Source organism: Cydia pomonella, chromosome 6 (assembly GCF_033807575.1).
Source record: "Cydia pomonella isolate Wapato2018A chromosome 6, ilCydPomo1, whole genome shotgun sequence".
Taxonomy (NCBI): Eukaryota; Metazoa; Arthropoda; class Insecta; order Lepidoptera; family Tortricidae; genus Cydia; species Cydia pomonella.
In genome coordinates, this window is record NC_084708.1 from 20,923,461 (window position 1) to 20,935,591 (window position 12,131).

Consider the following 12,131-nt stretch of genomic DNA (forward strand, 5'->3'; position numbering starts at 1 on the left):
AACCGAAATATATGTTTATTTCGATGTTTTTGCAAAAAACCGGTTCCGATCCCTGGTGACTCTAATTTAAGCGAGGGAATAAGAAGATCAAGGTTCTTGATAGTTTATTTATAGTGCAAATTACTATTTCATATGGTTATTTACCATACGTAGTATCCAAAATATTTACCTTTTTAATTAGTTAAGTAATTAATTAGTATGTTTATTCTAATTATATAAAATAAAAAATTCTGCCTTTCATAATTTTCATCTGCACTGTGTGTACTGTGTATGTGTCATGTTTGTGATACATTCAGTGCACTTATTGTCACTAACTGTGTGAATCCTTAAAGACATGTGACACCTGTTTGATTCACTCAACGCTGAAACCAAAACACGGCAGCTAAACATCCTCTCAGAGGCAAAACATTGGGCGAGGTTAAGTTAGGACATAGCGGCGCGTCCGCGACAGCTACTCTACCGGCTGCGGCGGCGGCGCGTACGCACTGCTGCCCCCACTCTATATAGCCTCCGATGCCCGCGCGCTCTTCAGTAATTGCCACACACTCAGAGAGTACGCTCGCTCACAATGTTTTCTCCACGCTTATTAGCGGCCTTCGCGTTAGTAGCGGCAGTGACTGCCCTACCTACCACCGACAAACCCGCCTTCCCTCGACCGGTAACCACCATCACCGAAGATGACTTCGATGACTCCCCCTGGTTCAGCTTCCCCATGTTTGGAAATCTCTTCGCCCCTCTGTGGAAACTCTTCCCAAGTTTCGCCGATATCGGACCCAGGGTTGTCACTGACGACAACAAGTTCCAGATCGTCGTGAACGTTAAGGATTACAAGAAGGAAGACTTGAAGGTGAAGACGAAAGGTGACTTCATATTCGTCCAGGGATCACATGAGGCCAAGCAGGATGACCATGATGTGTTTGCTAGCCAGTTTTTCCATACTTACACTCTACCATCGAACTCCAGCGCGGCTGATGTGACCGCTGAGCTCTCCAGTGATGGATACCTGACAGTCAACGCTCCATTGAGCTTCATCACTGATCGTGCTAAGGAACCTGGAGATCGTGAGGTCCCAATAACCGAAACTGGAGTGCCCTACCAGAAGGAGAAGCAAGAGAGAGAGCCAACGACGCCACCGGCTGCCATAACGACTGAAGATGATCGAAAAGAGCCAACGACGCCCTCCGACCGTGACGATGCCACTATTAAGGACAACAATATCCCCCTCGGTAACGAGATTGCGCCATAGTGATTTAGATCTAAGATAGCATATAACCTACTTGTATCGTAATAAATATTTTTTAAGAACCAGTGTTTTCTTGCGTGTTGATATGCAAGAGCGTGTGTGTGGCTAATGGTCGCGTATGGTTCTGCATACAGTATGAGCCGGTGCGAGTACTTTAACAATAGAGGTTTGTTTCTGAGCCTTTTTTGGATCCAAATGCGTCACGGAACACATTATGTCCCATCTTGTTTAGGAGAACATGTATTGTCTCTTTTAACGAGGTTTTTATGGCGCATTTTAATTGCTTTTGCGGGCAATTCAGACTTTCTAGACTTTTCGAGAAGCTCTATTGTTTTGACTGTTAGATGAATATTTATGATTCGACGAAAAAACAATAATAATGTTAAATATATATTTTGAGGTAAAGTATTTAAAACCAGTAATAATACCATACTATCTATTCTGTATGCATACTAAACTTCTTAGCTAGGTTTGTACGTGAGGTAGTGCAAGCACGTACGAAACACATTACGAGTGACATATTGATTTGAATCTTCCATGTTATCTGTTTTACGATCTCATACAAATGCTTGTAAACATTAACTCCGCTTATTTCTTCCATTTTGCAATGAAAATAACTAAGGTTTTTATTACTTGCTGTAAACTTAGTAATGTGGTAAGGAACTCTGTTAATAATTTACCAATAACTTCGTCTTATCTCACATTGCTTCAACAAAACTTGATTAAATTTTGTTAGTACTAGTAGTTATGAGTTAAAAAAAAACCGTGACAAATAAAGATTGCTAAGACATGCACTACATACCTACATTAATGTAGATATAAGTAGTTTAACAAATCGATTTATGGTACAATATTAAAATTATTAGAAATACTTCGGTTAGGTTATATTAATAAAAATAATTTATGGTCTTTGACAAATTTTATAACAAATACTTAATATTTCAAAGATTTTTTGACGTGGAAAATAAGAAGCTAAAGAAAGTTTTGAAAGTATAATATGGAGTAAAAGAGATAAATCAGGATTCACTCAGGATCTTTAACAAGTCAAAATCTTTATGATACCTTCTTTCTTCCTAGCGTTGTCCCACGGCTCAAGGGAGCCTGGGGTCCGCTTTGACAACTAATCCCAAGATTTGGCGGAGGCACTAGTTCTTACGAAAGCGACTGCCATCTGACCTTCCAACCCAGAGGGTAAAACTAGGCCTTGTTGGGATTAGTACGGTTTCCTCACGATGTTTTCCTTCACCGAAAAGCGACTGGTAAATATCAAATAACATTTCGCACATAAGTTCCGAACAACTCATTGGTACGAGCCGGGGTTTGAACCCGCGACCTCCGGATTGCAAGTCGCACGCTCTTACCGCTAGGCCACCAGCGCTTTTTTTTATCTTTATGATATCTACCCATGAAAAACGGAATTGCTTCAATACAAATATTTTGGAATATTGTATCTATGACCTGGAATCCTTCCTGCCTTACATTAGCAGTAAAACTAGATAGCATCTGAGCTCATAATGACATATCTATCACTCTTTCCTGGATAGTAAGTGTAAAAGAGATAGCGTTATACCTACCTTAGCTAGTAAATCGCATTTTAGGTATAGGTAAGTATACTATGGGGCAGTGTCCTAAACTCTCGACAAAAGACCAGATTTTTCTTGTTAAGTTGCTTGACCCTTCCATCCACTATGTTTATTTTTAGAATCCCACCCAATCGACAGGTCTGCTCGTTCGACCCAAGTGCCGGCAAACTAATTTAATTTGCTAGCAGCAACGGGCCGGGAAAATCAGGCGTAACGGCCGCCGGGGGCTTGCGGTCATATTGGAGCTAATTTTAGGCTAGATCTTCTAGACTTTGTCAAAGTACAGTCGCCATCAGATATATCGAAGCACCCGAGATGCTCAGAAATATCTGAACACGCCTCTAACGCTTTGGAGGAGTGTTTAGATATTTGTGACCCCCTAGGCCGCTCCAATTTATATTAGTGGCGACTATACTATACCAACTGATTCCTGGTCCTATACTATACCAACTATATTTACTGACTCCTGGTCCAAACTAGCGTCCAGGAGTCCGCTTACTGTGAGGCTATGAATGAGTGAAGAGTTGAAGAATAATTTCTACATTGTTACTAATGTATAAATAACATAACATAAGTGTGTTAATTAATATTCGTCAATTTCAAGTGTAATTGATGTAAACCGTTCTTGTAAAAATAAAATAAATAAATAGTGATACAAATAAACGCAAAATTTCACCGACGAAAGCGTAATTTTCTCGTTTTCCATACTTTGAGACCGCTTCGACTCAATCGTGAAGTTACGATGAAGTACCGTTTAGCGTTTAATATCGAGGGATATTGCGTGATTACAGTACGATTGTCAGACTTTGACTGTCATTTCTGACTTTTGTATTGGTCCCATACGGACATTTGATCCTCAAAAAAACCTGATCGACTACTACTAACAACAATTCGACATATATAGCGTATTACTGGAGCTTTAAGAGAGCAGAGACAAGCGTACCATGTTCGACGTGTTGCCTCTCTGTCGCACTTATAAATTTGTACGTAAGTGTGACAGAGAGGCAACATGTAGAACGTGGTATCGCGATAGGCCCTCAGCTTTAAGTACTTAAGCGACACTGGATCCTAGTGGAACACTCCGACTACATAACACTTGAGAGCAATTAAGACGGGTATGTAAATGTACATTCAAAGTGTATACGTTTTCCTTGTTCTTGAGTACCTACACCTACTACTATGATTAAGATAATTTTTCGAGCTCTAATTTCCTAGAGGTTTTTATTGGCTAAAGTGTTAAGCCGATGCCTCTCTGTATACTTTCAGAATCAAGTTTCACTGTAACAGAGTAAATAAAAGAGACTAGGAATAAGTTTTTGGAAAAAAATCATTTTTGGTACAAGATTTTAACGCTGACTGTACTTTTCTTTCCACAGGCAACTAATACTCATCGAGACAATTCTAAAAACCCAAAACACAATAAGGTTACTTTGTTTTATCAGAGTTTCTATGGTCACCTCCTGTCTCCATCATCAGATCAGCTCGATGGTACCATAATATTGCATTGTCACCCGACTGACATATATGTATGCAAATTTTCAGCTTCATTGGAAAAACTTGTAAGATTTGACCCGTACAAACATACATAGTTACATTGAAAATTAAATAAAAGGTTGTAGAAAATATGAGATGCGAATTCTACATCCAAAAGTTTTATCCATCTTAAATCATGTTTGTTTTCTTCCATAAAATACCCAAAATTCGTGAATTCGTTTATTGAAAACTCAAAACCAACGTACGTACATTTGTATTTATACCTAAAACTAATTATAGTAATAAGTCGATTTAAAATACTCGCAATATATAACCTTATTCAGCGATTATAGTTATACAAACTTTTAATTTTTATGATAAACCATCTTTCAATCCTCGAACTCGTTATCGAAGGTTTATTTTGACATGAATATGTGTATGACGCAATTTACATTGAATTTCGATTTTGCAATACTTTTGGGTTGAAAGGTTCTCAAAAGTTCCACATGAAATTACTTGAAATATCGATTTCATTTTACGATCTTAGAGATATTTCTTGCATACGGTAGTTTTAAAAACAGTTATGTTTTTTATGTTATGATTATGTTATGACAGTTATTGTTATGATTTACATATGAAATGCAATAAAATTAAATATGTTTGGCATTATGGTTACAATCTAATTCCGACAGCATTGCTGTCGACATCAGAAGAGGGATTAACATCAAACATTTATTCGGCAAATAGGCCACAGGGGCATTTTTACATGTCAAATTTTACATACAATAAAATTAGCAAAAATTACAAAATATAAATACAAATATAGAATCAATAAGATATTAGATACTTTATTAGAGATGTATACAGTATCTAAATGCTGAATTACACAAAAAAAACCCATGATAAAAAAATACAAACAACTAATACTAAAATTCTTAGAGATTTAAAAGTCTCTTAGTGTCAGAGAAAATATATAATTAAATAAAACCGGCCAAGTGCGAGTCGGACTGGCGCACGAAGAGTTCTGTACCATTATCTATAAAAACCGCAGAAATGGCGTTTGGGATCCCCCTTAAATATTTATTTTATTCTGTTTTTAGTATTTTTTTTTTTAATTTTAATTTAATTTATTTAGAACACAAACAGTCACATATACAAATGAATTTGAAGTACAATGCAGAGTACTTAACATACTTAAGAATCATAGACCTGGAGGTTCATTATTAAGTACATAATGTTAACATACATACTAGCAGCATAAAGAAAATGAAATCATGAGCCATACTTAAAATCTATTTACTAGTCTTCAGAGGAGAAAAAAAATACAATAAGTAGTAATACAGTAAGCAGGTTTGACATTACTGTCTGTTTCATTAATTATCGGATATGTTGTATATATTTTTTTTACTAATATCTGGTAGATATTAGGACAACCGGAAAGTTACATTTATACATTGTGTACATTGTATTATATTTAATTATATGAAATAGGTACTTGAACTAAAACAATTTACGTTTAAGTATCATTTTGAGACTAGACAATGAAGTGTGAAAAGGATCAATATCAAGTAGGTACTTATTATAATAACTAGGGACTCGTCTGAAAAAAGTGTGCCGAGAGTAATTCTTGCGGGCAAAGCTGATATAAAATATAGATCTAGGACGTAGGGGGTGGTGCGGACAACTGAAAGTGACTAATTCTAAAAGATTCGGACATTTAATCGCTCCTTTAAGAATTTTAAACAAGAACATTATATCTAAATAGTGTCTTCGGTTATCAAGGGAAGGAACACAAAAATGCTTCGCTGCTAACGAAGTACGTTCAAAATAATTACCCGTTCTGTAACAGAGTGATTTTAGAAAAATATTTTGGATCCTTTCCAGACGATCAATATGGACTTGGTACTGAGGCGTCCAAACAACAGAACCAAATTCAAGTATACTCCTAACAAAGGAATAGAATAATAGTTTATAAGTATTGGGGCGCCTGAAGGGCTGTCCGATCCTGAGAATCATCCCCAACTTCTTATAAGCTCGCTTACATATATTATCAATATGTAAATTAAAATTTAATTCTGAGTCTAAAGTAACACCTAAGTAGTATTTGTTGTTATAGCGGCAACAGAAATAAGTACATAATGTGTAAGCTTCAACTGTCACGGTTTCAATTATCACGGTTCATGAGATATAGCCTGGTGACAGACGGATAGACAGAGACAGACGGACAGACAGCGGAGTCTTAGTAACAGGGGCACGTTTTACGCTTTGGGTACGGAACCCTAAAAACGATCATTAAAATTATCCTTAGAGATGTAAATCTCGCGGGCGAGAAATTGTCGCGCCACTCCTCTGTGATAGCCCGGCTGGGAACAACACCACATAAATAACGATGTAATTTTAACTGTCGTGGCACCAAACATCATTTTCTAAAAGAATAAGAAATAAATAATATTTTTGAAACTATATTTGGACCAACCCTTGACCAACCCGTATCAGTTACTTGTACTGCACATGGCATGTAACACTGTTACATGGAACTTAAGCGCCAATTACATCAACACTTCCCGATTCGACCCGACTTCTGATAATCGTTTTCGTTTCACGGAATATTAGCACATCGTCAACAATATTTGAAATGTAAAAAAATACTTGTCTCTAATTGCCAAAGGTTCAATGTTTGATATTTATGCATATGATTTTTTTTTACTTATTTACTTACTTGGCTGGCGCGATGACCCAAAATGAGTTTTGGCCTCCAACACAAGAGCACGCCACTTTTCTCGGTCCAGAGCGAACTTGCGCCAGCTTTCGCTGATGCGAGCTATCGAATTTTTTTTAACACATTTCAGATGATTTACTCGTACGATGTGCTGATATTTGGTGAAACGGAAAAATATTTTTTTCGGGCCCGAAATCGGGTCCTGATAAAGTGTAAATGTAATTGGCACTTTACACCCTTTTACACCAGCGGTGCCCGAGACTTGTACCCTTATTCACTAAGTCCACAATCTACCTGCCAATAGTGCCAATGCCCTTTATTACTAAGATAAGCACCCAACAATTCTTCACATTGTAAGTAGGTATATAAAGTAAATAAACAATCATCAAAACACGGGTGACCTTGACTTTGACACTCATCATAAAGTTTTCCATTGTTTCCACTGTGCGCAAGCGCATCGATGGATCAAGGTCGCTCAACACTAGAAAAACGAATGACTGGACGAATCTAGATAGCTTGCTTTGCATTTTGATGGGTTTACTTTAAAATGCCGGCAAGAGTGAGTTTTTATACGACATAATCAAGTTAGTTTAGTTTAGGTAGTTAGTTTAGGCTTTAATGAACACTCTTTCATTAGTTTTATAAAAAATGGTCGACTTTTACTTTTCCATTTAAATGAATCAGCAAGTAATGTATCAAGCACTACTGTTTAACTCAAAACGCAGTATAAATGACGTGACGTCACAACTGTCACAAGTCATCACGATGTACGAAATACATTGCCGCTCGAAAAAAAATACTAATAATGCTATTGTGGTTGAGAGTAAATTCAAATTTTCTTTCCGAATCATTGCAAACTTTAAACCACTAACCTACGTCTCGTTTAAGTTTCTGGGTAGTATATCATAAATAATGGTGGGGTAACGGTGGGGTAATATCGGTAAGGTTGCCAGAGCTCAACGAGGGGGCGGCGGGTTTAGGGTCGGCAACGCACATGTAACTCCTCTGGAGTTGCAGGCGTACATAGGCTACGGAGACTGCTTACCATCAAGCGGGCCGTATGCTTGTTTGCCACCGACGTAGTATAAAAAAAAAATACATGCAGTATACTTCGTTTGCGAACGTGGTTGTCGGTCGTAAAAATGGACGGGCGTTTTTCCAGATTCCAGCGGATGCACGAACGATGAGAGAGAAGAGATATTAGATAGATAGTCTATAACTATCTACGGTAGCTATACCTACAGTCAGAATGCTTTTTTTTGCAAAAACTTTTTGCAAAGGGTGGAATCCCATTTTGAGCATTTCGGAACGAGAAAGGAGTAACTATAACTAACGAATTAATAGAAACTATACTTATAGTCTGATATTTATGTATTCTCACAGAATAAAATGTAAACAAAGCTGTGAACGGTGAAATAAAAACTTTTGGAGCATTCCATGATGTTGATTAAAATTGTCCCGTACAATTTTCCAAATATTTGCATGTAAGTAGGTATTGAAGTTTCTTTTTCTATGACAAATGGTCAAAAATATGCTCCAAGAAACAATAATCGGCTTTAATGCCAAAAATAAATTCTAATACACGAAATAAAATGTGTCTATATTGGACAGCGCGTGGAATGCTTCTTTTGGTTTTTGTTAAATTACATTTAACCGATTTGCAAAGACCAAAGTGATCTCATAGAAGCTCCGCAAATAGTTTTGTGCGGAGCTCTAAAAATCACCAAACATTACGAGTATATCATTTTCTGTACTATGCATGCATATTGACGCAGTTGAATCAACAGGTGATAACTGGTTTGAAGGCGCGTCGTAAACATTGGCTAGGACGACCGGTTCTCTTCCTCGTGATAGTCGTGATGCAACTTGATAGTCCATTAAAATAATAGCAAGATAAGATTGTTAATCGACCACGGACCTTGAATATAGGGTAAAAACCGAGATATTACCAGTGATCGTTGCTTTTTTGTGAGGGCTCATCATGTGGGGATGAGTCACTGTTTGTCGGAGATAAAACTGGATACCGTGGGCGATTGGGCAGGTGACTGGTTTCTGATCCTAGTTAGTTCATTCGCTTTACTCAATAACTTATTATTTTAGACGAGCAACCCGCTCCGGCTTGGCTCAGGTAGAACTTAACAAATTATACACGTAAACCTTCCCCAAGAATCACTATAAAACCGCATGAAAATCCGTTCAGTAGTTATTGAGTTTATCGCGAACGTACATACATACAAACAGACAGACGCGGCCGGGGACTTTGTTTTATAAGGTGTAAGCTCAATAGCCCTTACACCTCGAAGGATGTTGCCTCGGCGGGCGACTTAATTTATGACATGGGCAAAGGCAGCATCCGCTGGGTGTACTGTACATCCTACATTTCATTAGTGTCAAAAGGTAAGTTGGTTTCGGCTGTGCATGGCTCCCAAATTCTCTCATCGCGATAGAAATCCTGAATTTTTAGACGATTAAGTATCGTATGCTCAGTTGTGTGACGCCAAACAGGACGGTGGCACAGTTATTCCAACCGGTACATGCAAGGTCTGCAGTTTTCGCATCCATCGTGTGCATCGCCCGTGACGCGTCGGCGGTATATTCCCACCCAGTATTGAGCGTATTTCAGTCGAGCGCTCGGGGATCTATTCTTTATTTACATAATGTCATTTATGAGTACAATCAGTATCGAAGGCCTAAAATTTTAACTTGATTTTAATATTGATTTTATTGATGAGCGTCAGAAGCGAGAGTAATGTATGAGATTTTTAATGTTTGCTAAAAAAATCCGACTAGTGTCTTTACACTACAAAAAATCCGACTAGTGTAAAGACACTAGTCGGATTTTTTTAGCAAACATTAAAAATCTCATACATTACTCTCGCTTCTGACGCTCATCAATAAAATCAATATTAAAATCAAGTTAAAATTTTCACGCAAGTTAGCAAAGGCTAAGATCGATTAGGTCCCATATCATTTGACTGATCGCAAGAAACAAGACTGTCATAAAAAAAGTAATAAGTAGTCGTCTATCCAATTATTTATACAGGGTATCATTAACCCAATACTATGTTCTCAACCACCATAGATTTTAATGAACTACTTTTCCTAATTTCGGGATTGAGACAATAATTAAAATCTACCTAACTCAAAACAGTTGAAAACAGACCGTGAATGAATGTTTTTTGAATGACAGTTTTTTCTTGGAAAAGGGTAGTCAAGGTGAAAGAGTCTCTATATAGGGTGATTAAGGAGTCGTGAGCAGGATCAAGCCTGCGAACTTAGTAAGTTATAAGCAACTGTTTCGTATCAGTATTTGTGAGATTAACGTTAATTTATTTTTTAATATTCTTCAAAAAAAGTTTTAATTTATTTACGGAATTCATAGTCACCCTACAATTAGAATACTTCCGTCAAATACCCATAGTCGTTGTTTTATTTATGACACACTTGTAATAAATAAATGTTGTTGACACTTCATTTTTGACACTTCAAATTGAATGTTATCAGAGTTAAGTTACTTTTGAAAAATCTTATCTGGGTCAAGTGTGACATTTTAATTTCTTCATAACTATTGTCCTGTAATAACGGTTAAAGAGGTTTTATCTCTATTAAGTAAGTGTTGTAGGGTGTCCATATTTTACCAAAGAGTTAAAAAACAGGAAAAAAAGTGTGATAGTTTTACTGAAATATGATGGTGAACAATCCATAGACATTTACTGAGTATGTTGGCTTCATTGACATAAATATATCGAAGGACAAGTCTTAAGGGCACTAAGAATGGTGTTAGTCCAGTGGTGTCACTCATGAATTCTAGCCAATCGTGCAGTCTATCGCAACTAGTTGCGATCAATCGCGCGCGTGATGCGAACTAATCAACCAATCACGTTGTGGCGTTAGACTGCAAGATTGGCTCGAATTCTTGTGCATGACACCGCTGTACTGGCCCCATTCTTATTGTCCGTACGTCCTTAGATATATGTATATGTGGTTGTCTTAGTCTTGCTCACGTCTCATGAATCACCCTGTATGTATAGTAGTATAGCAGTTATAGGTAGGTACTGGTTCGCCAGAACGTTCGAATCGTCAGCACTCGTTAAGCGTTTACAATAACAGCCTTGCACGCATGTTCTATTCATTTCTAGATGCATTCATTACAAGCACACGCTAATAACAACTCTATTGTTTTTCTTTAAGACTTAATATCAATTGCCTGCTTCCTGACATTTCCTATCGCTAAGTTAATGCATGCAAATTTGAGCTCAAAAATTGCGTTATCAGGATCTAAAGTCGATTGAAAAGTTTTGCAATTTCCAATGTCAAGCCAGAATACATTAAAATTAGATCGATTTCGTATATTTTAATGTTTATTAGACTAAATGTCTCGATTTTATATTAGTTTTATGTCAGACATTTATAAAAATAATTATAAATCACCCTTGGGTTTTTAATCGATTTAATTTGCCGTATGATTACATCCTGTTGTCAAAAATGCATCGTTAGATTGAGTCTCGATATTGATCCACACATAACGGTATAAGTGACAAATAATTACACAAAAAAATATCTTAACTCGATATCGCTTTGGTAGTGAGATACGACCTTTCGCAAAATAGTCACAGATTCATTTGTGACTTTTGTTAGTTCAAATAATTATAATGATATGGCGCACACAAACGATCATCATTTGAAATGACGTTAGGCATTATGAAATGATGATTCATAATACGTTTGTAAGGTCATGTCATGACACTAAAATTAGGTACAAATAATTGTGTTTTTTATGAAATCTGTGTAAGCTCTTATTGTGATAATAACCTTGAAAAATCCTTGTACGAAAATAATTGAAGGAAAACAAATAAAACTACAATCTAAATAAAAAATATATTAATTGTATTTTTAGGATTATAATTTAATTAAGTTTTTAGTATCGTACGTTTTTTAACTTACTTGTTATGTATTTATGTAACTAAACAATTTTAATGTTATAACCGCGGCCTGCAAAACTTCCCACTTTGTCGCTCGCCATAAAGGCGAGATTTGCTTGTTTATTTATACGAATAACCTGACAAGGCGTTCTTATGGCAAACGACAAAGTGAGACGTTTTACCGGCCGCGG

The 12,131-nt window shown here is 36.8% G+C and overlaps 1 protein-coding gene across 1 annotated transcript; it reads left to right on the forward strand.

Moving 5' to 3' along the window:
- Positions 1-504: 504 nt before the first annotated feature.
- Positions 505-1,305, forward strand: LOC133519250 (alpha-crystallin A chain-like). The gene has a single exon (XM_061853241.1). The coding sequence runs from the start codon at positions 569-571 to the stop codon at positions 1,244-1,246; it is 678 nt and encodes a 225-aa protein (XP_061709225.1). The 5' UTR covers positions 505-568; the 3' UTR covers positions 1,247-1,305.
- The last annotated feature ends 10,826 nt before the right edge of the window (positions 1,306-12,131 follow it).